Raw genomic sequence first — 25,256 nt, 5'->3', positions numbered from 1 at the left:
CGTGCTCGTGCTCGTGCTGGTCGTCCGACCTGCAGCCATGGGCGGGTCGACGAGGCGGGTCGACACTGGACAGATGGGAGATGACCGGACACGGCCTCCAGCGCCATTGGGTGACCGGCGTGCCAGGAATGCGACGCTGACTACGAAGCGCGGCCAGACGCAGGTTCCGTCCTGTAGCCGCTGTGACCGCCGCACTCCAGCAAGACGTCAGGCTGAAGATCTTGCCCGGATGCGTGTTTATGCGTGCCTTCGATGGCAGCCGCCGCCCTGTTCCTCTGCGTGCTGGGCGAGACCACGCTGCTCACAGATCACCATGGCGCTGTTCCCGCCGGGGTTGGAGGTGCAATTTGCAACAATCTGGAGCCAATCTGCTGCTGGTTGCGGCTGCGCGGCTGGCATTTGCGCGCCGGCTGCGCGGTGCTAGCGGCGGGTGGTGAGGGTGCTGCGTCGGGCGTTATGAAGGGCCGTGAGGGCCTCACGCTCAGGCCCGGGGATCGCGGATAAAATTTCAATATACACGTCCCAGCCACGAGGGTCCACGGCAGGCTCCCAACGAATCTCTACGGACCGCGGGCGCGCGCCGGGCCAATGAAACACCGGTGGAGTCGCTCAGGGCCAGACTGCCTGGCCCAACGTGGCTTGGCCGCAAAAACAGGTGGTGCATCGAGATATGACGATGCGGAAGCGACCGGCCTGCGCGGGTCGAGTGGTGATGTGATTCGCAGCCGTTGCCACCACCGAGCAGGCCTTGGTCCGGCGGATGACGCTGGCTGCGGTTGCAGCAGCGGCCGGGCAGCTTCTGATCGCCGGCGCGCGTGTGGTGCGCCTCTGCATCGCCCTCGCGCCTGACGGAACAAGCCTTCCACGCCGCCTCTCGGCCCGGCGCTGTGCAGAGGCAGTCATAATGGGAGGCAGTGGCAGTCACGCTCGCGGCGGGCCCGGCGCAGGCCACCAACCGTCGCTCACGCAGCCACCGCCGACTGACTTGCGACGCGTGTAGCGTGCTCCTTGCCGCCGCGGCGCGTGTGATTGCGGGCGTGGAGGGCGAGGCACCGCGGCGAGGCAGCGAAAAAATTGCAAGGACGGCCAGCGACTTGTTGCTGGACGCGCCGGACCGACTGGGGCTGCTAGGGGCGCTGAATAATGAAGGGCGCGGGGGCAGCCCCGTAATGCAGGTGCACAAAGGCAGGTATTGTACGCAGCGAGAGAAATGAACGGGGGCCGGGCTCGGGCTGGAGAGGCGGGCACGAGAAGCCGACGTGGCAGAGACCAGCGGCGGCGCTGCAGGCTGGGCTCCGATCTCGTGGTTGGCCAGAGGATCCGCTCGTAAGGGGTGTCCGCTGTGGAGCAGCCCGGTGACGGACTGACGAACCCAAGAGCAGCCCCAAGCGACCGCTCTCACGCCCCGAGCCCGTCAGAGCGAGCTAGCGTGCGTGCGCCGCGCCCTGGCCGCGGCCCTGAATACTGTCACCTCTCCGCCCATTTCTCTTCGTCGTCCATCTTCCCTTTCCGCCTCCCCATCCCACTCCGCGCCCGGCGAAGCGCTCCCTCTCTTCACCCTTCGCTCGCCCCCGACGCGTCGTCTGCCCGAGCACTTCCGTCTGGCTTGCCGCTGCCGCACTGCGCCCGCCACCCTGCACAGCGCCTGAAAACCCGCCTGTCGAGACGTTCTGCTCCGTGCATCGCGGCTGTCATCGAGCGAGACCGCCCATCGCCGAATTCCCGCCTCCTGCCGCCTCCTGCCTTGCGTCTGGGCCGCCGTAAGGAAACCGCGACGCTCCTCACGCCTTTCCGCTGCCGTGTCCGCGTCGACGCCGTCCACATCTGGATTGCTTACCACCGGCCCCGTCCGCTTGCCGCCATTCTAGGAGCTTGCTATCCGCATTGCAAACCGCTGCTTTATTCCCTTGCGTTTCCTCTTCGCATCTCGCCCTTATTGCTCTGAGCGTTCCGCGGTCCACATCGTCGCTCGTAGCCCACCAGGCCGCGACCGACCGCTCGATCAACCACCCTACCGCGACGAGCTATTCACTTAGATTCGTCCCGGCCGACGGATTCGCCTCCTTCCCGGCGCCCGAACTCTGTTTCAAATCCCTCCGCCGACTCACCGTCGCCGCCTAGACGCGTTCGCAGCTCTTCCTTCCAGCTCGATTCGTCACCGTCCCTCTCCAAACACGCCAGACTTGCTGCTCGGCTGCATCACGCCCAACCACCGCCACTGACACGCTCATCGGTGTTGCGCGTCCGTCCCGTCAAAGCCACAGCGTTTAGTCTGCCCAGCACCTTCTCCCATCCGGCCAGCTCAGCGACAAGTCACCGCGCATGAGAGCCAGCTACTAGATCCTCTGGTCAGGTTCGCTTTCAGAGCATTTGCTCGAATCCCCTTCGGTCGGAAATAAAAGAGGCGGTCAGTTTTCCCTCAGCCCGCACGCCCATCGACGCGCCACTGACACCTTCAGCAGGGCGAATTCGCACCGACTCTTTTATTTCTTTGCGACTGCGAAGTCCAGCATGCCTTCTTTCTACCGCCCGCCGATGCCTCGGCAGCTGCCTCTCTCGCCGCCCGAGTTCATCCCTAGCTACAACAGCAACGGCTGTGGAGGTATGCACTACCAGCAGAACCCCTACGCTGCCCAGCACGGCGTCGCAGGCCACGAAGAACCTCGCTACGACTTCACAGAGCGCTACGGCCACAATTCCGGCATGGCTCCCCCGTCAATCATGTACCCCCAGCATGGCGCCTACCAGAACACCAACGCGTCCGGCCTTCAGCAGCCTCACTACTACGATTCCGTCGGCGCTTCCATCCTTCCTCTTCCGATGCCCGAGATGGAGATGCACCGTCAGATCCAGCAAGAGCAGCAGCGCGTTGATTCGCACATGAAGGAAGAGAAGCCCGTTGGCGGTGTCTCTGCCAAGCTTGACTACGACATGGAGACGATGACGGATTTCGTGTCTGAAATGGCACAGGGAATGTATGCTCTCTTTTCGTCCCCGATCTGCCTAGCAGATATTGACCTCATGCGAAGCATCCAACCAGGTCGTCCTTCTCCTCCGTCGTTCCGGAAGTGGGTCCACCAAGTCCTCTGCGCGACGCGCCTTCCTTCCGCGACGATTTTGCTCAGCATGAACTACCTGTCGATCCGCATGGACATGCTCTCGACTGGCACGCCCTTCAAGAGCAGCGACTCGCAGGTCTACAGGTTCCTGACCACTGCCCTGATGCTGGGAAGCAAGTTCCTCGACGACAACACTTTCATCAACCGATCGTGGTCTGAAGTCAGTGGCATCCCCGTGACGGAATTGAACCAGCTCGAGAGGGACTGGCTTGTGGCCCTTGGCTACAACCTCCACCGCGAGCCGACCGAGTCGCGCGGGTTCAACTCTTGGCTCGACCACTGGAAGGAGTACGAGGCCCGTGTTGCCGCTCGCGCCGCTAACACGACCAAGTTGGCTCCCATTAACACCAGGGTTCAGGGCAACCTCAACCGCTTGCGCTCGATGCCCAAGTTGCCTTCACCGGTGTCCAACCAGAGCACGTACGGCAAGTCGCTGTCCTCGTGCGAATCCTTCTCTCAGCAGGGCACGCCTGGTTACACCCAGTTCGATCCTTGGCACGTCTCGCGTTCCGCGAACGAGCGTTCCCCTCCGCACACGCCGGAGTACTATGGCGGCCCCGGCACCTGGGCGCCCCCGGATGGCTACGCCCGTCGCAGCGTGTTTGGGTTCCCTCCATTCCACCAGCTGCCCAGTCCTCAGGAGCAGGCGCCCATGTTCCCTCAGGCGTACGCCCACTACGGACAGCACATGTGGGGTGGCCACGGTGCCGGCTGCAACTGCCTGTACTGCGCCCGCCAGCACCCTTCGTACTTCATGGCCCCCGGTTTCGGTCCTCAGTCGGTTACGGCGTAAACACCGCCGTGATCAGCACCCCACCGGACGATCCTTGGGCTCCGTTTTGTCAGGCACCCGGAATTTGTCCAACGGCCGCGACACACATTTTGTTCTTTAACTGGCTTGCACCGATTTGGCATGGAAAAGTTTCTCGGGGATCGACACACAAAAGCACTTGCGCATTTCCTGATTCCCCCCTTCTTAGTCTTTTCTTACTGTTCATATTGGGGAGACCCTCCGCCCGTTTCCCCTACGAAGACACGCTCCAGCGGATGCGGATCTACACTTCAGATTTCCTGTTGCACTTCCGGCACACGCTTCCCCCCCCATTGGTTTTTCACGAAAGCACGCATCCGCCCCGAAATCGCGTCCGGCTTCTGGCTTGTATAGATTTCCTTGACGAGGTTCTCATTTTCTTGCGGGCTGCATCCATTGCTGCAGCATTCTTTTTTTTTCTTTTCATTTTCATTCTCGTTGAATTCTTTTCAGCGACTAGACTACGGACTTGGCTGGTGGAAGGCATTACCGGAAGGGGTGTTGGCTGGGATCTTTGCTTGTTTTTTTCTGCTTTCGGGGCCTTCTCGGCATCATTCTTGCGCCCTTAAAAATCTGTTGTTCGCTGGGGCTCCGGTTTTGGGTCTGGGCTCTGGCTTAGGCGCATTAGCGGGGCTCTGGCTTTTCTTCTCCCTCGCGGACGGTCGCCGGCCCCGCGACAGGCAGTGGGACCGCCTCCATTCCTTCGACCCTGGGCGACCCTCCGATCTTCAGCCTTTACACCCTTCTAAACGTTTACGACTTTACTTGTTCGCTTCGAGCAGCTTCATTCCGCGGACCTACGGAGGCGATTCCGAGATTTTGCATGGCTGGGAGGTTTGATTCGTTCTGCTTTGCTTGTAATTAATGGCATTCGATGGTTGCCGGAGGAGAGGGGGGCTTTCATCCTACAGACTACTGCACGTTGCAAATACCCAAACCACAGAGCCCACTTGTTTTTTTCGGCTTCTTTCTCTTTTATTTCTTTGGTTTGGAATTAATTCAGGAACATATCAAGACGGTGACGGCATTACAGCAAATGCTTGGGGCAGGGATTTGGGTTCTTTTTCACCGACTTCACTGAAAGGAAAAAAAGAAAAAACCACAAAAAAGCCATAGCGAAAGACAGATTGCTTCTCTACACTTGAGAAATACAAAACAACACATTGAGCTTTCGGCCGCCTTGAGCGGCCGAAGGCACACCACAAAAACTTCGGCTTTCTCCATGGTCATGATTGACTGTTGCATGTGATGGGTGGTATTCCGACGTTGCAAAGCCTCGTTTCTGGCTGGAACTTGCCGTCGCCAACCCGTGTTTCCCGGTCTGGGTATGGCGATGTAGACGAGACGAAGGTATAAGGGATGAGATGATGGTGTTTCATCGACATTGGACGCCAACAACAATCACCCTTCCACTCATCTCCGGACCAAGGCAGCGACTGCGAGGCAGCTTCGGTCGCGAGGAAGAAGGCGAGGGTTTGTGCGTCTGAGGGGAAGTTTCTCGACCACCGGTCGAACCGAGGGGGAGCAGCAGCCAGGAGCGGTGATGATCGGTTCGTGTCTCAGCCCAACGAACGTCGATCGCGGGCGGATGATGAGAATCAATCAATCCTGCTTCCCATCTCGCGTGCGGGATGCGGGCATGGCACGGCATGGCATGGCATGGCATGGCAAGGCCTGGATACGCGTCTTGCATCGTCTCGCCTCGTCTCGTCTCGTCTCGTCTCGTCTCGGCCGACTGGGCTGAGCCGGGCTGAGCTGTGTAATTTTGGTATGTGTATGAGTGCGTGTGTGAGAAGTGAGTGTGCATGGCTGTGCTAAGCCTCGTTCGCAACCCTCCGTGCGAATGCCATCGCCGGCAGCATCCTTGCCCGCTCGCTGGTAATTATTCTTATTTTATTTTTTTAATATTGTACCGTCATCCGTGCCCCCCGCGTGCCCCTGCCATGCCCATGCGAAGGTTTGAACGTCCGGAGTCACTACGTACTGCGCCTCGCCCTGGGGGTACGTAGGTTCTTCGTACTCGTCGTCCCTTGTCGAACGGACGGCCGGGGAGAGAGAGGAGACGCCCCCGAACATTATTTCTCACCCACCACGCCCTAACCGGTCGGCGCTCCGCCCGCCCCGTGCGTAGGTCTGCTGGCTGCCGTTGCGGCTCGCTGCCCACATGTATGGTCGGTCCGTGGTTGACAAAATAATGGGGCCGGGCGCAAAGCCGTGGGGGAGGCGTCATGTCGGTCGTCGTCGTCGTTCTGATTCCCCCCCAATGGCGAAAATAGCTCGGCTGCATGGTGATGTGACGACGATGGCGGCGGCGCGCCGGCGAGCAGCGCGGGCGGGACAAGCGGAGTTTTTCGCCTTTTTTTTTGCGGAGCGGTTTTGTCCGCTCGCTGCTGCCTCTGGCTGCAGTAGTGTGCTGCATCCTGTGGCCGCCGGGCTTCGGGCAGAAGTGCGGCGGGTGTGGCTGTTTTTTCCCTTCCCGTCAGGCTAAAGAGGATCGCCGTTTTGCGTTCGATGTGGATGGTGGAAGAAGGCGTTGCTTGTGCTCGCTGCTACTACTTTTTTGGTCAGCCGCGTCTGGACGGATGATGGATTGGCTGACGTTGGTACAACACCCTTGCGCGGACGACCACCATGCATGGCGGCTTGTATGATGCCAAGATGCAGCGTCGAGCGCTGTCTTGACGAAGACCAGCGCGGTTGACGTTTTCAGGAGAAGGGGAAGGAAGCTTGCGATTGCATTCGATGATGTCTCTACCAGCAAATGGAAAAAAAATTGAGCGCCTGCTGCTGTTTCCCGGTCTCGTCCAAGAACGGAAGGTATGAGCGGACACTGGTGGGTACGTACTCTTTCCCCGCACGCATCAACCACTCTCTCCACACGCTTGCTCCTTCTCCTCTCCACACCTTCCCATTCTCGCTCTCATGTGTTCCATCCAACACGAGTCTCACGAGCGGACGACGATAGACACGCGGAGCTGACCATTTCCAACTCACCATGTCTCCTTCGTCGTCGGCATCCCTCCCTCCCCCACCACCACCCTACCCAGCACCGTTAGGTGCAGGTGGAGGTCCTTGATCCAACATCTCCGCCAACGTCACGACACCTCCTCTCCCTCCTCCTCCTCCTCCTCCTCTCGCCTCTCCCCCTCCTGCTGCCCCTCCGCTCCCACCACCACCCGAAAAGCCGCCCCCCCTCCTCTCCGCATATTCACCGCCGCTCGTCCCACCGACCGCCCGATCAGCACCGGCGCCCATCCCAGCAGCAGCCTCGTCTCCCCTGCCGCCGCCGCTTCCTCCTCCTCCCCCACCACCACCACCACCACCACCACCACCAACAAACTCGTCCGCCGCCGCCGCCGCCCCCACCGGATGCATCGCCAACCCGCCCCTCATCGCCCCACGCAGGTCCGCCACCGTCGATGCCGACGAACCATTGCCACCATTACCACCTCTGCCCCCGCCACCGAGCGCGGCCCAGGACGGAAGGCCGACGACGTGTCGGCCGTTGGCCATCATGTTGTCGATGCTGCGGCTGGGGCGGAGGTGCTGGGGGGTGTGCTGGGATGAATTAGGCTGGGGCGGGGTGGGGGTGGGTGAGGAGGAGGTGTGGTGGATGGTTGCGCTGCGGGTGGGGAGGGTGGGGGGAGGGGGAGGGGGAGGTGGTGGTGGTGCTAACGAGGACGAGGATGGTGATGGTGATGCGCGGGCTTGGAGGGGGGCTGGATGGGTGGGTGTGGGGCTTTCTCGACCTGTTGCTGCTGCTGCTGCTGTGGGAATGGCGTGGGAGGTGGTGGAGGAGGAAGAGGAGGGAGTGGGGGAGGGGGAGGGAAGGGAGAGCGAGGCGGCCGAGGTGGCCATGGGAAGGTGGATGGCGGTTGTTCGTGGACTTGGACTGCTGCTGTTGCGGCCTCCTCTCGTCGTCGTCGCTGTGGTCGTTGGTGGTTTGCTTGGAGGAGACTTGACGACATTGAGTGGTAGCGGTGGGGGCGGCGGCGTTGAAGGCCTCGCGGCGTTGAAGGCTGCTCTGTCCTCACGGACGTCGGTGGCGTAGAGATTATGCAGGTCAACTATGTCGCCAACACGGGCCAAACGGGCGCGCTCGACCGGGTCCTTGACCGAGGCGGCGCGTTCGGAGGGGAGGAAGAGTTCGTACGGGTTCCGTACCGTGACCGGAGGCATGTCGACGGTGGCGCCATGGAAGCTGCTCGAGGAGGAGGTGGATGAGGAGCGGCGGGAAGAGCGGGAGCGCGGACGGCGGTAGCCGAAAAGAGTGGACTGTCTGGAGGGGCCGGATGTGCTGGCTGTCGTTATGAGGGGTGTGGTGCCATTGACGGCGTGGTCTTGAGCGCCGGTAGTGCTAAGTTTGGCAGTGCCGGGAGCAGAGGAATGCCTTTCTGGCTTGAGAGAGGTCAAAGGAAGATCGGAGCCGCGCCGTCGGTCAAACAGAGGGAGACGCTTGAAGGGGTGGCAGAGCAGCTCCCACCATCCGATGAGGATGCTTGGTTTGGCTAGGAGGAAGAAGTTCTGAGTGCCGATGAGCTGGGAGAGGTAGGTTAGTGTGGGTTCACGCCGTGACTTGGTTGGGTATGATGAAGGATGATGGCCGCAAGAGTACTCACCGATCCCAGAAGTAGCGACCCCAGCACCAAATCCTGCGAGATGGCCAACTTTCCCGCATATTTCAGACACTCCTCCCTATTCCCACCCGACAACACCAAACACGCGCTCCACGTTTTCGCTTCCGGCTCGTTGACGTTGGCCGCCACTTCGCCAAATCGCGTGTCTTGCGCCACGAAGACGATGATGTAGAACAGCGACTCGACCGCCATCACGATGGTCAATGCTATGTGGCGCCATTGCAGCTGCAAAATCCGCCTGACCTGCCGCCACGTCTTCCGCGGCCGCTCCGCCGACGGCCCCGATCCGTCGCTCGCGAAGTTTGAGCGCTCAGAACCACCGCTTGCCGGCGTCATTGGCTCACGGCCACCGCCTGTTGTTCCTCCCTTCCTCTTCCCCCGAACCAACACTCGCAGGAACACCCACTGGCAGTATCCCGTCGTGATGCCTTGGGCCAGCAGCGCGGCGCCCGCGAAGCCGACTTGCCACGCCCAGAAGGTGACGATGGCCTTGTGGTGGTTGGGCAGGCAGACGAGGCCGGTGCGGTACGAGACGCCCGTCACGGTCATGCTGGCGGCGGTGAAGGCGACGGGGACGACGATGCCGGCCACGATGCAGAGCCCCATGAAGGGGCGCCCCGGCTCGATCTCCCAGCAGACGCGCAGGTGGAGCCAGAGGGCGCGGAAAAGGACTGGTGTGGATATATCTCCTCGTTAGTGGACCTGCAGACGTACGCACGTGGGGGAGGGGTTGGAGACATGAATAGCAGCAGATTGTATTGGAGAGGAGGGGGCGTAATTGACGAAGCGATGCGAAGAAGGTAAGGGATCTGCTTTGTATGCATGTATGTATGTATATGCACATGCATATACCACTCACTCCACAGCGCGGACCCCATGGCGCCGAGCAGCAGCAGCGCGCCGGTCCAGGCGCACGACGCGTCGGACCCCTGCCCGTTGGGCGTGATGCGGTCGTGGCACATGGCCGGCTCGGTCGCGAGCGGGACGACGAAGGGCACGGAGAAGAAGGTGATGGCGAGCGTGACGCCGATGTTGAGGTAGTGCCGGCTGCTGCGCTCGGGCGGCAGCGCGAGGAAGGACGCCAGCAGCACGCCGCACAGCGCGACGGAGCCGATGCCCACGTAGTTGGCCACCTTGAGCGTGCGCACGTAGTCGGCCGGGTACACCCAGTCTTGCACCGGGCACGGCAGGCAGCATCGTTGGCCTCGGGGCGCGCTCGGGTTGATGCCGCAGAATCGGCCTTCGATGTCTGCGGGTGGGGAGTGAAAAGATCTCGGTCAGTTTCCTTTTTTTTTTTTTTGCTTTCTTTGGGTGTGCGGGTCTCGTATATGTCTTCGTCCTTCTCCCTCTTTTTTTTTTTTTTTACGATGCTGGTGGTAGAGTGGAAATGATTCAAGAGGATTGGCAACACCTACATCCTCCTCCTCCCATGAAGTCCGCGTCGGAAATGAATGGTGGCGGGCACATCGTGTAGTTGGGTAAAGCCATTATAAACCAGTGGGTGCTGCTCCTTTAGCTGGAGCAACTACGACCGTTTGTTTTGTCCTCTGCCTGCGCGCGCGCGCTCTCTCTCTCTCTCTCTCTCCCTCTAGCCCTCTCAGTCTTTCTTTCCCGCCGTTAAGGGACTTCAAATATTGAGCTGTTGCATATGCTGGAAGAAGGAGAGTGGGGGGGCGAAAAGGTCAGTTAGTGACCGTTAAACATGATGGTGACCTTTGTGAGTGTCGTTGCATCTTTGTCTGCCGAATGCAGTGCTTCTTCTTCTTCTCGCTCCTTTGTCCACGAAGGTGTTCGATGCCATGTCTTTTGCCAAGTCCACCCCAGCTGCCATGCATTTTTTTTTTCGGCACGCGGAATGCCTGATCTGTGAGGAAGGACACCCGCTCTTGACGTGCGATGCGTGACTAGCTAGGCCGCGGGAAGTTGGGCAATTGGGAAACTCTGGTAAGTTGTGGCTCCTTGGCTGGATTCTAAAGACGGGCCCAGTGAGATGGAGCGCGGTTTTCAAGGCTGTGAGGAGGTGGCTGTTGTTCTGGCGATAGATCTAGCTTGGTAATCATGAACGTGCATGTCCGGTCAAGGTACGAAGAGCAAGGATGTTATGTTGGCATGGTTCGGGATTCAATAATAGGGCCAAGCACGTAGCGTGACTGGCATAGAGGGAGGTACACCATGTCCCTTGACTGATTCTTTGAGCAATGCCCTTTCTTGGCTTTGTGCAGATGGCTCCACATTCATCAACAATAATGCCTTTTGCTCATTTTAACACTTTTGTAAAGATGGAATCGCACGATCTTAGAAGATGTGGTAAGAACAGTTCTCTGTCTTCGGCTTCACATGCCTAACGAGTCTATCAGCAAAATGTATTGATGTAACTCGTTCAAGCATCATCAATGACAAACTTCCTGATGGGGATCTTCTTCTCCCATTGTCCTCCCCACGATAGCAAACCAGAAAGCTTGAATATAGTACACCACTCGTCGATATGGGAATATTGAATGCCCGTTAATCATTAGCAGAAAAGGAAAGGACGTTTTGCTTTCCCCGTCGCCCAGAAGGTATCAGAACGCCGTATTGAATCCGTCCGCACCCAAACACTCGATCCCTAAAAATGCGAAGCTTGCAGCATCGTGACATGATCAGACCGGCACGCCAGTGAAGCCAATCTTGAGTTCTTTCCTGCAGCCATCGGCAGTCTCGCCGTGCCACCTACTCTTCCATTCTTGCTCCTTCTCTTTCGCTTCATCCAGTGCCTTCCGGCATTCGGGAGGCAACTCTGCAAGAATCTCATCGTTGACATTTGGAAGTCCGTTCACGCCTACGTCGTAAAAGTCACCGTCGGGACCCGGCACGCCAGCTCCAGTGATTGGTGCAGACTCGAAATAGGTGTCGACAATGAGGAAATTGCGTGCAATGACGCCAGGGACCGGCTCGAAAGCAGTCTTGCCGGACCGTTTCGCAATCACAGTCCCGTTAGTGGCACCGTTGGTGTAAGTGCCATTGGTGAGACCTGAAGTACCATTCACAAGTGGTGGCTGCGTAAGTGATGTGTCGTCTTCGCCACCTGCGACCTCAAGCTCTTCCCAGCGGGCGTGAGTTGGCTGCATAATCTTTGGGTAGTGCAGCTGGTTCGTATGTGGGTCGTATACGCCCTCGACGTTAGTGCGCCGAGCAGCCACAAGGGCCGAATTGAAGCGGCTACGCGTTGTTAGCGTTGGGTTTCAGCCCAAAACAAAGGCGTAAGGCGGTCTTACCTCGCAGCCCGTGCGTGTTCAAACTGCCAGTTGGCAGACGTGATATTGATCCTTCGCTTTCCTGGGACGACTTTGCCATTGGGCATCGGGACGCTTGGGCCGCCCGTATGGTAGACCGCACTAGCACCATGCCAGGCGACATACTGATTTTTGTTGTACGGTTCGCCAGGAGGGGGCAGTCTGTCGTTGGGATCCGCGACTTCACCCTCAATATGGCCTTTCTCCCGCGCTGCCTTCACATAGTAGTCATCTATGACTCGCCTTCCGCCAATGATGATTCGTGCTCCAAACTCTCTGAACACCGAGCGGGCAGTGACCACACCGATTGCACGGCCTTTGTACGAGTGCGGGATGATCTCGCGGTCGATCAGGTCGCGCTTCTCATCCTCGTTGACGATGATCTTGTACAGCTGCATATGCTTGGTGAAAAACAGATAACTGTCCCTGAAGCCGCAGCATCTCGCCGGCTCAGTGGACAGCATGTATAGTTTGTCCCCGCGACCAGTGATGGTGAAGACGCGCACGCGGTAGTCTCTGCCACCCTTCAAGTTGCCCATCTTGTCGACCTTCTGCTCTCCCTCAGGATCCTCGGGCAGTGCAACCTCATCGTCAACAACGTCCATGAGATTCCCCTCTTTGTCAATGGGGACACGCGTCACATGAGACGGGCCTCCTCTGGGTCGTCCTCTGAAGCCGCCTGTGGATGGGCGGCCGCGGCGGCGTTTGGCCGGAGTGCCTCTTTGCGAGTCGTTGTCATTGTTGGAGTCAGCATTGTCCCAGTCTGGCGGGCGGTTCTTCGGCGGGCGTCCCAGGCGGCGTTTGCGCGGAAACTGCTGGACCACGGGCGATGAGCGTTCTGAGGGAGGATCGGGCTCGGCCTCAGCCTCAGCCTCGACCTCGTCATCGAGGTCCTGCGCGGGCGTGGCAACATCATCATCCGCGTCCTGCTCGGCGGGGGTCTCGTCCTGCGACTCCTGTGCGTCTGGATCCGACTCGGCGACAGCGGGCGTGGGCGTTCCTGGGGGCACGGTCAGTTGGGTGAAAAGATGAAGGACTGTGGCGTCGGGCGCACTGATGGGAGTTGAGGCAGCGGCGGCTGCGCGCGACCGCCGAGGAGGCATTGCAGCGTGCGAGACTGGACTTGCGGGCGAGGGACGGGGCGCGGGTGCTCGCGATGGAGTGCGTTCTCCTGCTCGCGCGCGCGATGCTGGTCAAGCTTAAGACGCGGCCGGCCAGCAACTCGCAGCCGCAGCCGGGCGGGCCACACGCGCGATGCGCTAGGCCGGATGCGGGCGGTGGATCTTATCTTATCCGATGCTGGGTCGGGGCTCGGACGCGCCGCCACCGGCAAGCGCCACCAGGGCGGTTCACGATGCCTGAGTCGCAATCCCAGGAATCACATGTTTGTGGATTTGCACTGCGTCATAGGCCGGCCAGAGGCTGCACGCATCCTGCAGGAGAGCTGCTCGACAAACACGCAGGCCGAGTCGCGGGCGGGAAGCTCTGCGGGTGCTTCTGCAGCCGCCCGGAGCAGCTGGCTGCGGGCGCGGCGGCGTAATGCGAGTCTGGCGGCGCAGCGGGCAGGCAGGCAGGCTGGCTGGCTGGCGGATGTGCAGGCTGGTGCGCGGCTGGGCTAGCTGCAGGCGATTGTACGAGGACGAGCGATGCTTGACGATCGCCGTAGCTGTGCAACAATTCATGGCGTGACAGCAGCGCTCCTTGATTTGCGCGCCGTGACGATGTCAGCGCCGGTCAGCGCAGCCCACGGCGGTGGTTGCGAGTTGCGACCGTCTGCTGCACACTGGCATGGCCGCCCGAAGCGGGTGTGCGGGTGGCGCGTGAAGTCACTGGGGGCGGCGCCGGATGCACGCCAGGGGAAGCGGTCTGGCGGTGTAATGGGTGGGCCTCACCCTGCATTAAACGGTGGAGGGTGGTGGTTCAGGCGCCGAGTTCTTACGTCTCGCGCTCCTGGGTTTATCGCTTTGGTGGAGAGCACGGCGCGCACTTGCCCTCGCCAGGCTGCCTTCATCAGCCCCACCGACGGAGGCCCTCTGACCTAGCGCCCAATAGGCTTTGGGACAAGGCATCGGTCGTTTTCTCTCGGCCGGACATTTGCTGCGCACTGGCGCCTCCTGGGCCACGCGAGGAGGATGACGCTGTCATTAGTACCTCTCAAAGCCTCGACGCCGCCCGCGTTTTCCTCGAAACCGCCCTCCCACCCGCCGCACACTGCAAATGAGCGTCCGGCCGCACAAGCATCAGCAGCGAGCGCAGAAAACCTTCCACTTCGCCTACCACGCCCGCTATCCCGACGACTGAGTGCCTTCCCCCACCGCCGCCCGGGTCGCCATCTGCAGAGCTCCAAGTCGCTGAGCGCTGTACCGACGCTGTCGATCGACGACGCCATCTCGCCGGACCCAGCAGCAGCACCACCCCCAGCGCCCCCAGCCCTCCGCCCTCGCCCGCCGCGGCATTGGACCACCATGGCGACGCACGACCATGCTCCCAGCGCGGCCACCGACCTGCTGCGCCAGGCCATGATGCAGAGGTGAGTCGCACACCCCAAGCCGGGCGCTGCTCTTGGGCCGCTCGCTTGCCAGCCCTTCGCACCAGCACCGATCGGGCCGAGCTGGCGGCGGCAGAGGACGAGGGTCGTTCGATTTTCGACAGCTCTCGCCCGCCAATAGCGTTACACGCGGTTTTCTTGAAATAGACTGCGCGTCGCCGTCACCGCGAGATCACGCTCAGCAACGCCCAGCAACGCTCAGCAACGCTCTCCGCGCCAGCCTCCCGCGCTCTCTGCTTTCCGCATGCCGCTCCTCGCAATGCGCTTCGCTAACCGCCTGGTTGCCTCCAGCAGAGTCGGCGATGACGATCACGACCACATCGGCTCCAACAACTCCACGCCCCCGGGCATCGAAACACCACGTCCGGACCCGACGGACAAGCGACAGCCCGGCATCCTCAGCTATTTTGGCCAGGTTCGTTCCTCTCTCCCCTCGATTCCCTCGGTCTTCCGTCCCCGCACGTCGCTGTCCGGCCCCTCTGCCTCTGCCCAGCCCTCAGAGCCCCAAGAGCCCTCAGATAGCAGCGGTGCGCAACGCGATGAAGGTGCGGAGAGAGGGCCTGCTCCCGAGCCGCCAGTGGGCGCTGCCGCCCTGCCCACTGCGCCGAGCTCGCCGAGCAAGCACTCGGGCGGCGAGGAAGACTCTCCCCCGTTGCTGCCGCATGAGCGCTTATCAGCGCCGCAGAGCGATGCCTCTTTCTCTTACCCCACGCCTCCAGCCTCTTCTGCATCTTCCCTGCACAGAGTGAGCAAGGGCGAGAATAGCACGTCCACGAGCGGCCCTTCTTCCCCTTCGCTGTCACAGTCTGCCGAGGACAGGAACGATGGCTCTTCAGCGTCTACCCCACGAAGGCAGACTTCTGCGATCTCCAACCCCGTGTCTAGCGTCACCACCACGACTGCTGTTCCTGCTGCACACTTCTCGACTCCTTCGAGCACTGTCCCCAGCAACCCGCCGACCACCCTTTCTCACTCTGACGTTGCAACCCCCTCCGCTTCCCGGTGTTCTGCAGAGTCATCGCCGAATGAGGAGGGCAAGACGCTAACTGAAAACGTGGCGCGTGCTCAGAATACTCCGCCGCAAACGCCAAGGACTCAGTCTCAGGAAGGAAAGGTTACCTCAAACCCCCAACCACCTCCTGCTCCGCAGTCTGCCCGTAGCAGCGGTTCGACTGGAGGCTCCAACACCGGTGTCATCGCGCCCAAGGGCAAGCTCTCTGTCGTCATCACCGAAGGTCGCGGTTTGCGACCCAGCACCGATCCCTATGTGGTCTGCCAGTTCCAATGGGCCGAGGACATTTCAGACGGCCCCAAGAAGGGAGAGGAGCCGCCGAAAGGACCGATGGCCATGATGCGCACCGACAGCGACTCCGGGAGAGCCATGGCGATTCCAATGAGGAGCAGGCAAAGCAGCAACCACGGATGGAACCCTCAGGAGGCCAGGGACCGTAATGAGATCAGCGATCCCAAGTGGGACCACAATGCCGTTTTGTAAGCGCCGGCTCCGCTCATCCCCCACTGAAATTCCACTAATGTCTTTGGTAGTGACGTCGTCGGCGACCACGCTGAGATTGACGTTTCCGTCTACGACAAATCGAACAATGAGGCCTTTTTGGGTCACGTTCGTTTCTGCCCCAACCTGGTCGAGTACGAGAAGCCTCTTGACGCCTGGTTCCACCTGGAACCTCGGGAAGGCGAGCAGGACTTTGTGACCGGAGAGATTCACCTGCGGGTCAACTTCCAGAAGGTCGAGAAGAAGCACTATGGCCCGGAGGATTTCCAGATTTTGAAGCTTATCGGAAAGGGTACTTTCGGTCAAGTCTTCCAGGTCCGCAAGAAAGATACTGGCCGGATCTACGCCATGAAGGTCCTATCGAAGAAGGTGATCGTGCAGAAGAAGGAGGTCGCACACACGCTTGGCGAGCGCAACATCTTGGTCCGCACGGCCATGGCCGATTCGGCTTTCATTGTCGGATTGAAGTTTTCTTTCCAAACACCGACGGATCTCTACCTTGTCACCGACTACATGTCTGGCGGCGAGCTTTTCTGGCACTTGCAAAAGGAAGGGCGTTTCAACGAAGCACGCGCCAAGTTCTACATTGCCGAGCTCATCCTGGCGCTGCAGCATCTCCACGAGCACGACATCGTCTACAGAGATCTCAAGCCGGAGAACATTCTCCTCGACGCCAATGGACACATCGCGCTCTGCGATTTCGGCTTGTCGAAGGCCAACCTGACGGAGAACGACACGACCAACACCTTCTGCGGTACGACCGAGTATCTGGCACCCGAAGTCCTGCTGGACGAGCATGGCTACACGAAGATGGTCGACTTCTGGTCGCTCGGTGTTCTCGTGTTTGAGATGTGCTGCGGCTGGAGCCCCTTCTATGCCGAGGACACCCAACAAATGTACAAGAACATCGCTTTCGGCAAGGTGCGTTTCCCTCGCGATGCGCTGAGCACCGAGGGCCGGAACTTTGTCAAGGGCCTGCTCAACCGGAACCCCAAGCACCGTCTCGGCGCCAACCGCGACGCCGAGGAACTTAAGGCGCACCCCTTCTTCGGAGACATTGACTGGGATGCCCTGGCCAAGAAGAACCTTGTCCCACCGTTCAAGCCGAAGTTGAAGTCGGAGCTGGACACGTCCAACTTTGACCCCGAATTCACGAATGCGCTGAACCAGGCAACGTCGCTGAACGCACGGGCTGCGGCGCTTGCTGCGGGAATGAATCCTGCGTCGACGCCTCTTTCGCCCACGATGCAGGCCAACTTCAAGGGGTTCACGTTCGTGGACGACAACCACATGGACGAGCACTTTGGCGGTCGCGAGTTCGAGATGGAGGAAGACGAGCAACTGCGGGACCCTGAATGGGAGAAGGCGAACCCGCCGACACGGACGGAACGCATGAGCGGCGTGGTGCCGAGCGGCGAGCACGATGATTCCATCTTCAACAACCACAACGGCGCCGGGTTCGAGGTTTGATGCTGATCTGGCGGTACGCAAGGCACGCTAGCCGTGCCGATCATGTCAAGCCGGGTGAAATCGGAGCGAACTTGGTGCGCAGTTTGGCCCGTTGAAGCTCATGGCGTCGCGGGCGCGACGAGCGTTATTGATTGTCGACATGTCGGGTCTCACGGGGTTTGGGTCACTTTTTAAAAGTTGTTTCGACGTGGACACGGGGATACTCGAGGAAATGACAGCACGAGCACTCGCTTGACGGGTGGCTTCTGGCCTTTTGCGATGCCCTGGCGCTCGTTTATCTTCAGCGAGTGCGGGCTGGGAGGGGGATCGCAAATGCTCACAGCGAGGTCGGGCCGGCTGCAACTAATAGACACGTCTGCACGCTGGTCGTCCTTCACCGCAAGTGTCCGGGAGCCGCCGGTGCGCCATTGCTGGGCAGGCGCATGTACACTCTCGGGTTGTGTGCGCAATCTCATGGCTCTTGGGAGCATGCTGGAGTTAATTGCTTTCTTTTCGTCTTCTTTCACTTACGCGTCGGCCCCTCGCAGTCCCGATTATTTTTATCTTTCACTTTCACTTTCACGCGTCGTTTGCATGCATGGGACGGAGCATCATAGCATGTTTTTCTGTCGTATGGTTCGCCGAAGTTTTTGGTCTAGTGTATCCTTTTTTTTTTGCGTTCTTTCTTTTTGCTTTTACGACAAGAAGAAAACAAAGGGACAGCGTCGAGGGACACATCGTGTACATACATCATTCGTAGTTGGGGGGGGGGACGCGGACAAAGGCATTAGCAAGCCCACGGGCAACGCACACACAGATGAACAACAACATGATTCGGGTTCGGAAGCAGCAGATTACCGGTTGGCAACGTCAAAATTAGGCCCCTGTGATGTGATTTCCACAAATTTCGTGCAGGATGATGTAGAGCGGGTTCCCTGTGTCAGTAGGTGGTAGTGCTAGTGTGGTAGTACGTAGTAGTGGTGGGTGAAAATTTCGGACGCGGTGACTACTACGGGGGAAGGGAGGGGTTTTTCGGGGTCCTTCGAGGGCGGGCCGGGGCCCTGATTGGGCGTCACAGCGTTTGCGGGCTTAAGTTTGCGGGACTTGCGGGCGATGACATGGGTGGTCGATGGCTACCTACTAGCCTCGTTTCTGGTTTTCGGGAGCGCGTTCTTATTAAGGAAGAAAAGAACGGGGCGGGGCTCAGGGTTTTTTCCTCTTTCTTTCTTTTCTTCGGGCGGCACTCTCTCTCTCTGCTGGGGCTGGCACGCTGGCTGCCGGCGGCGTGGTTTTAGTTAGTAGTGCCGAGTCCGCCGCCGCGCCGTTCGTTCGTTCGTTTGTCATGCAGCGGAACACGACGGCCGGCCGGACGGCTGGCTCCTTCGCCGGGATTTTTTTCTTTTTTTTCCTTTCAGTCTGGCCTTCGAGAAGGATGCGGCCACCCGCCGGCAGAGCAGCAGCCACGCGCCAGCAAGGCCGGCGTGCTAGCGTGCGGCCTGACGGCGGTGCTAGCACGTCGAGCTAAATCGGCCGCTGATCGATGTTGGCAGCGGCTGTGGCGCTTAGTCATCAACCTCGGACGAAGAGAGATGCGTGGCTGGTGCGGGTGCTGGTGCTGCTGGCACGTCGCGGCGGCGGTGCGTGCTTGGCTGCTTTTGCTTGCGCGACTGCTCGACTGCTCGACGGCGCGACTGCGCGACTGCGCGACTGCGTGATTGCCCTGCTGCTGCGTCGTGCCTGCTGATGCCGTACAGCCCAGTGACGGGGACCTCGGCAGCCTCGGCGGCTCGGCGGCTGCAGAGCGACACGCAGCGAAGCGATACCGGCTATACAGCTGGGGAGCTCTCTCTCCATCCTCATCAGCGCAGCGTCTGGCGCCATTGCTCTTCCCCGCAGTTATACGCGTCCCCTCTTCACGTCCGCCCCGTCCGTACTGTCCGCACTGCCTGCACTGTCCGCCCCTTCCGCCTTCACCATCACACATCCCACCATGAGCGGCCCCGGCGTCGGATTCGAGTACCCTCCGATCGAGGTGGCATGGCTGAAGCGCGACCTGCTGCTGTTCGCCAACAGCATCGGCGTCACCGTCGACGAGCTCCACTTCCTCTACGTAAGCAAGCCTCGTTCCGTCCTGACTTGTTGGCTCTTATCTCTCGCTCGCCTCACCCCGCCTGCTGTCAGCCGCAGCAGCTTCTGGCTTTAGCCTGCTTGCCTGTTCCGTGCATTATCTACTCCACACCTTCCCTTCCGTCCAAGCTTCGCGCACAGCACACCCTCGGCATTGCATCCGTGCTCGCATGCATTGCGCCATGGATGATGCTGCTGCTGCTGCCGCGAAGAAGTCCCGTCGACGTCTTCTGCTGCAATCTAGATTTCCCGCTGCTCAACCACCCGACCCCAATCGCTGGCCATAGGTGGCTGACCAATGGGCCTGACAGGAGCTCCACCCTTCCTTCGCCGCCTTCCCAACCTACCCGCTCATCCTCCCCTTCAAGCATGCCGATCAGGAAGTCGTCGACTTCCTCGCCCGCTCCTCGGCCATCCCCATCCCGGGCGTCCCCAACTTCGACCAGAAGCGCGGCGTCGATGGCGAGCGCAAGATCGAGGTGCTCAAGCCGCTGCCCGTGACGTCACAGGGTCGTGTGTTTGAGATCCGCCAGAAGGTGCTGGGTGTCTATGACAAGGGGAAGCCGGGGACCGTGATCGAGACGGAGACGGTCTTGGTGGAGAAGGGGTCCGGCGAGGTGTACAGCAGGGTTATCGGGAGCGGGTTTATGGTTGGCCAGGGGGGTTGGGGTGGTCCGAAGGGTGAGATTGCTTTGTTGTTGTTATTCTTCTGTGACAGATGGCTGACCATGTGTGTGTGACGCCCCCACCAAACAGGTCCCAAGACGATCAACTACCCGCCTCCCGAGGGCAAGGAGCCCGACGCGACCTTTGTCCAGAAGACGAACGCCGAGACGGCGCACCTGTATCGGTAAGTTCTTTCTCCCTTAATAGCAGCACTGCAGACTACACGGCCATCTGACACACGCGCTACCACAGCCTCAACGGCGACTACAACCCGCTCCACGCGACTCCCGAGCCGGGCCAGCAGATGGGCTTCGGCGGCGTCATCATGCACGGCCTGTACTCGTGGAACTCGACGGCGCACGGGGTGCTCAAGCGCTTCGGCGGCTCCGACCCCAGAAACATCAAGGAGTTCGCCGCCCGCTTCGCCAGCCCCGTCCGCCCCGGCGATACGCTCGTCACTGACATGTGGCGCGTCGGCCCCGCTGAGGGCCACCCCGCCGGCTGGGACCAGATTAGGTTTGTGACGAGGGTCGAGCAGAGCGGCAAGGTGGTCTTGAGCAACGGCAGGGCGGTGGTGAAGGTCGTGCAGGAGGGGAAGAGCAAGTTGTAAGTATGTATGTACATGGCTGGATGCGATGAAACAAACGGCTTCGGCGACAACGTCTTGTAAAGGCGTAGCTCGTCGTCATGATGGTGGTGGTGGGGCGGGCGTTTTCGAAGACTCCAACAAAGCGCGTCGTCTCTTTTCCATGGTTGTGAAGCAGGGCTTGAGAGGGAACCGCGGTAACGGCGTCCCGTGTATATGACTCGTATGATTCTCCCGTCTCTGCGTCGTTTGTTAGAGGAAAAGTTTTTTCTCGTACCACGATTTGCGGCAGATGCCTTGGAACACTGGATGAGTGATGAGCCCACACACAGCCCGTCTCCGTCGTCATATGGTGTGGACTTGACTCGAAGCCGCCGCCTCTTTCTGTTCTTTGAGGCTGAAACCGTGCGGGGTCCGGTCCGACGATGGACGTGGGTCTAGGCGCGGCAGGGCAGAAATCTTCAGACGTCACGTTTCTTTCCTCCTCATCATCAAACGGGAAACGTATCAAGTTTTTCTTGCTTTTTCTTGCCGGTGTCTTATCGACTGGGTACATAGTACGCAGCAAAAAGCAAGCTGACGAAATAAAAAGAGTCTGAGTCGTGATGCGAACTAGCACGACTCGTCGGACGTGTAGGTAGGTTGCTGCTCTCATGATCAACACCCCGACCCCGCGCCCGCGGCGTCATGTAGGTAGGTAGGAAAAGCAGGAAAAAGCCGCCACATTGCCTAATCCGGTAATGCGGTGCCTTCCTTGCCCTTGTACGCCCTGGTTCTGCCCCACGGCCGAGCTACAGCAGCATACACACACACACAGTAAGCTTTTGTTACACCAGCGTCGAACGGACGAACGAACGCTTTGCCCTCAGCTACTAAAATCTGCCATAAGTCAGTCTCGCGTTTCGTCCTCTCTTTCTATCTGCTGTGCATGCGTCAATCACATTCCTCTCTCGTAATCCTGGCTTTGCTGCAGGTGGTGGGAGAGGCGAGGAGGCGAGGAGAGAGAGAGAGAGAGAGAGAGAGAGAGAGAGAGAGAGAGAATGTGGAAGGGGAGCGGAGCGCGTTGCGCAACTTTTTGGGTAACCCGATCATCCCATGTCCTGCATTGCATATCTATGCGACGCAGGAGAGAGTAGGTACATAGCCGGTGGAGTGACTGTCACCAGTTTCTTTTTCTTTGCTTTTTTTTTTCTCAGCCCTGCAGAAACACTGCAGTATTCCAGAAGATGATGGAATGAGCCATGGCACTCACTCCCTTTGCACGCCGATCATCGATCGCTACGCTACCTACTGATGCTTCGTTCGCTTACTTCGCGTTCCCCGGCTCTCTTCTCTCCGTTTTCTTCTCCGCACTTCTTACATGCGTGGCTTGTGTATGTATGTGTGTCTTTGACGATCAGCCGCTCCGCAGGCAACCATTTTTTTTTTTTGCTTATTCTGCGTAACTGCTTTTTCCCCTACTAACTCTTTGGGACGTTGGGGGCTAGCTAGGGCAGACACTTCTTTTTCTGTTCCTTTTTTGGCTTTCGCACGCGAGGCGAGGCGAGGCACCCTGCAGCTGCAGCAGTAGCAGCGCATGTTCGTGCCGTGGGGGCCGACTGCCCGTGCCACCGCCACTGCATGTACATATGTACGAATTGTACCATTCTTTGATGATGATGATCGAAGCAGGGCTCACTCAGCCTCGGGGCTAGCGATGGGTGGGGAGGGACTAGATGATGGAACGATCGAGGTGCAGGGGCTGAGGGTGTTTGTGGGACATGAGTGGGTGGCTAAACGAGGCGGCATTACATACCTTGTTGAAAGATGACTGATGAGAAGGAGAGAGAGAGAGAGAGAGGGAGCGGGGCGTTGCGGCTGAGAAGGCGGAGCTGGGTGGCGCATGTGGGGGGAGCTGGACGACAGGGTGGTGCATGTGCACTATTCGGGAACCTTTTGCAGGGAAGACAACGCCAAAGGGGTAAGCAAACGAGAAAAAAAAAGAAAAGAGACGCTATCCAGCCTCGGCGAGGCGGATGGCAGAAGTGAGAGGCATATGTGTGATGGGGGAGAGCCTTGTGTGTGCCTTTGCGAAGGTTTTGGTGGATTGGCCTGCGGGGGCTGTGTATGTACAGCCTGTGCGGTGGTGAATCGTGTAGCCGCAGCCTTGCCTCGAGCCGCGTCCGCGTTGTCCCTTTTCTATCTCTCTCTTGCCCTCGGAAATTTCGGAGTCAATGGTAAAGTGAGCTGCCGGCAACTTCTTCCTGTGCTCGCAATTGGTTACTCCTTACTCTGTGATTCGTCGATTCCGCCGAGTTCATCGTGTCTCTCGCTCGGGGTGATTGCCTCGTTTCTGAATTTGTGAAGGAAAAGACCGTACCTGAGCTACACATCATGGATCTTGGAATAGGAGCAGTGTCTCTGACATTCCAGGTCTTCTCAGGATGCATCAAAGGTAACGTCCTCCCGGCAAAACTCAGCCTTGCGTGTACTTCATGATATTGACACGAACCTTCCCTTTTAGGCTATCAACTCCTGACCGAAGCTCGAGATATGGAGGCCGAGCACAAGTACATGCGGATCCAGCTGAAGAAAGAACAGCACCGGCTCCTCGATTGGGGCCATGTGGCTGGGGTGGGCGTGCGCGACGACGAGCTCGTCATCAGCAGCTCGGACAAGGGCCTGCTGCACGACGTGCTCGAGCAGCAGCAGAGCCTCCTGCTGGAATTCGGCCGCTACGAGGCGCGCTACAAGAAGGGCCCGCTCGAGCGGCTGAAGAAGCCGCTGATCGTCGTCGAAGAAGTCGACGTCGACGACCAAGTGGCGGCGGCGGTGGCGGTAGAGGCCTCGCCGTCAGCCCACCCGTTCCTGTTGCGAGCCGCCGACACGGACTTCGAGACGCGCTTCCCGGAAGGCGAGGAGCTGCTGAAGAAGGCGCTGAACTGGGCCAAGGGCGCGCGCGCCTTTCCGAAACGCCTGCGCTGGGCGGCCTTCGACAAGGAGAAGATGGAGACGCTGCTGCTCCGCCTGTCGTCGCTCAACGACTTCCTCAGAGAGCTGCTCACCACGCAGCAGCTGACCCACCTGAACATGCGGCACGAGCGGACCTCCTACCAGATCATCCAGTTGAACAACAAGATGGATCAGCTGGTCGAGATTTTCAAGGCCGGCTGTGAATGGTCGGACCTGACCCGCGGGAAATCTAACGCACATGCATCTTCTTCAGCTCACAGTGTAGGCCGGATGAACTTGGCATTGCGGGCGAAGGAAGTGCTGCAAGACCTGCCTCTGGTGCCCCTGTCTCGAGTGGAATCGATGGAGTACACAAGGGAAGAAGCGCAAGAGGGGGGTTGGCGTAACCGGAGCCTCACGCAGTTGGCTCAGTTCAAAGCTCTTGAGACGGCTATCAGCGGGTACTCTCTCACGGACGACCGGGCATTCGCACTTCAGCTAGGACCTGCGAGCGGAGTCACCGATGTCGAGCTAAGCCCCGAGGAAATCTACCTGCTATCGGACGAGGACAACGACGAGAATCGACGGGCTGAGGCGAGCTTCAGGGGCAAGCATGTATGGATCGAATGGAAGACGTACGAACCGCGTGTCTTCGACGGCGAACCGGACGACAAGGTCGTGGAGCGGATTATTGCCCTCGTCGTCTTGCTCAAGGCAAACAGCAAATCGTGCCAGTTCCACGCCCCCAAATGCCTCGGATACTTCCGTGATATTGACACAGATACTTTGGAAGATCGATGCCGTTTCGGTGTTGTGTTCGAGAAGCCCTCGTCGGTGCCGCCATCTACCAAGCCCATCAGCCTGCTGGACTTGCTACGTGCGACGGAGCGAGGTACGGTGGAGATGCCGAGTCTGACCGAGCGAGCAAAGCTGGCCAAAGTGGTCGCGAAAGCTTTGGAGGAACTGCACGCCGTCAATTGGCTTCATAAAGGGCTGCGAAGCGAGAACATCCTGTTTTTCGACAATTTGCTTGACCCGGACGATCTTGTGTTGGACGGTGGTGCCGAACAGCAAGAGCCGCTGCCGTGTGAAGGAAGCCTCTCGACGCCGTACTTGTCAGGATTCGATTATGCACGCCCGGCCCAGAACGAAGACTTGACGGAACAGCCGCCGGAGAACGCGGCGTACGATCTTTACCGCCATCCACTCGTCCAAGGTAGCCGGGTTGAGGGAGACAATGCCGCCAGCTTCCAGAAGACGTTCGATATCTATGCTCTGGGCATCATCCTCCTCGAGATCGTGTACTGGCAACCGATCGACCGGATACTTGATGTCCATATACCCAAAGCTCGTCCATCTACGACACTGAGGGTACGCAATCGGCTTCTCAGCGAGCGCAAGCATTTGGCCTATGTAAGGTCAAATGCGGGCGTTGTGCTAGAGCAGGCGATTCGAGCGTGCCTGATGGGTGAAGCAGCGCTAGTCGACAGGTTTGAAGGCCGTGAATTCGACGAGAAGGACCCAGCTCAGGCAGTCCAGCTACAGGCGGGGTTTTATAATCACGTCGTGGAGAAGCTGGCTGAGGTGAAGATCTAAG

General features: G+C 59.4%; 6 protein-coding genes across 6 annotated transcripts; 4 read left to right on the top strand and 2 right to left on the bottom strand.

Moving 5' to 3' along the window:
* Nucleotides 1–2,511: 2,511 nt before the first annotated feature.
* On the top strand, nt 2,512–3,912 carry BKCO1_200041 (cyclin-like protein; the record flags this gene model as incomplete). The annotated part of the gene is made up of 2 exons (XM_020272543.1): nt 2,512–2,975; nt 3,030–3,912. The coding sequence occupies 2 exons, from the start codon at nt 2,512–2,514 to the stop codon at nt 3,910–3,912; spliced, it is 1,347 nt and encodes a 448-aa protein (XP_020134814.1).
* Nucleotides 3,913–6,969: 3,057 nt separating this feature from the next.
* On the bottom strand, nt 6,970–10,034 carry BKCO1_200040 (g-protein coupled g-protein-coupled; the record flags this gene model as incomplete). The annotated part of the gene is made up of 4 exons (XM_020272542.1): nt 6,970–8,469; nt 8,550–9,238; nt 9,427–9,816; nt 9,983–10,034. The coding sequence occupies 4 exons, from the start codon at nt 10,032–10,034 to the stop codon at nt 6,970–6,972; spliced, it is 2,631 nt and encodes an 876-aa protein (XP_020134813.1).
* Nucleotides 10,035–11,206: 1,172 nt separating this feature from the next.
* BKCO1_200039 (nuclear localization protein npl6) lies at nt 11,207–12,942 on the bottom strand (the record flags this gene model as incomplete). The annotated part of the gene is made up of 2 exons (XM_020272540.1): nt 11,207–11,765; nt 11,822–12,942. The coding sequence occupies 2 exons, from the start codon at nt 12,940–12,942 to the stop codon at nt 11,207–11,209; spliced, it is 1,680 nt and encodes a 559-aa protein (XP_020134714.1).
* A 1,029-nt stretch (nt 12,943–13,971) lies between these two features.
* Nucleotides 13,972–17,370, top strand: BKCO1_200038 (camp-dependent protein kinase; the record flags this gene model as incomplete). The annotated part of the gene is made up of 3 exons (XM_020272539.1): nt 13,972–14,369; nt 14,535–15,878; nt 15,933–17,370. The coding sequence occupies 3 exons, from the start codon at nt 13,972–13,974 to the stop codon at nt 17,368–17,370; spliced, it is 3,180 nt and encodes a 1,059-aa protein (XP_020134715.1).
* A 1,969-nt stretch (nt 17,371–19,339) lies between these two features.
* On the top strand, nt 19,340–20,752 carry BKCO1_200037 (peroxisomal dehydratase; the record flags this gene model as incomplete). The annotated part of the gene is made up of 4 exons (XM_020272538.1): nt 19,340–19,459; nt 19,788–20,157; nt 20,233–20,326; nt 20,395–20,752. 4 exons carry the CDS (start codon nt 19,340–19,342, stop codon nt 20,750–20,752), a joined length of 942 nt encoding a protein of 313 aa, XP_020134720.1.
* Nucleotides 20,753–23,101: 2,349 nt separating this feature from the next.
* On the top strand, nt 23,102–25,255 carry BKCO1_200036 (het-s domain protein; the record flags this gene model as incomplete). Its single annotated transcript, XM_020272537.1, has 2 exons — nt 23,102–23,162; nt 23,232–25,255. 2 exons carry the CDS (start codon nt 23,102–23,104, stop codon nt 25,253–25,255), a joined length of 2,085 nt encoding a protein of 694 aa, XP_020134721.1.
* Between the last annotated feature and the right edge of the window lies 1 nt (nt 25,256).

Source organism: Diplodia corticola, assembly GCF_001883845.1.
Source record: "Diplodia corticola strain CBS 112549 chromosome Unknown scaffold2, whole genome shotgun sequence".
Lineage (NCBI taxonomy): Eukaryota > Fungi > Ascomycota > Dothideomycetes > Botryosphaeriales > Botryosphaeriaceae > Diplodia > Diplodia corticola.
The sequence above is the reverse complement of the archived record's forward strand: the minus strand, read 5'-3'. Positions and strand labels throughout refer to the sequence as shown.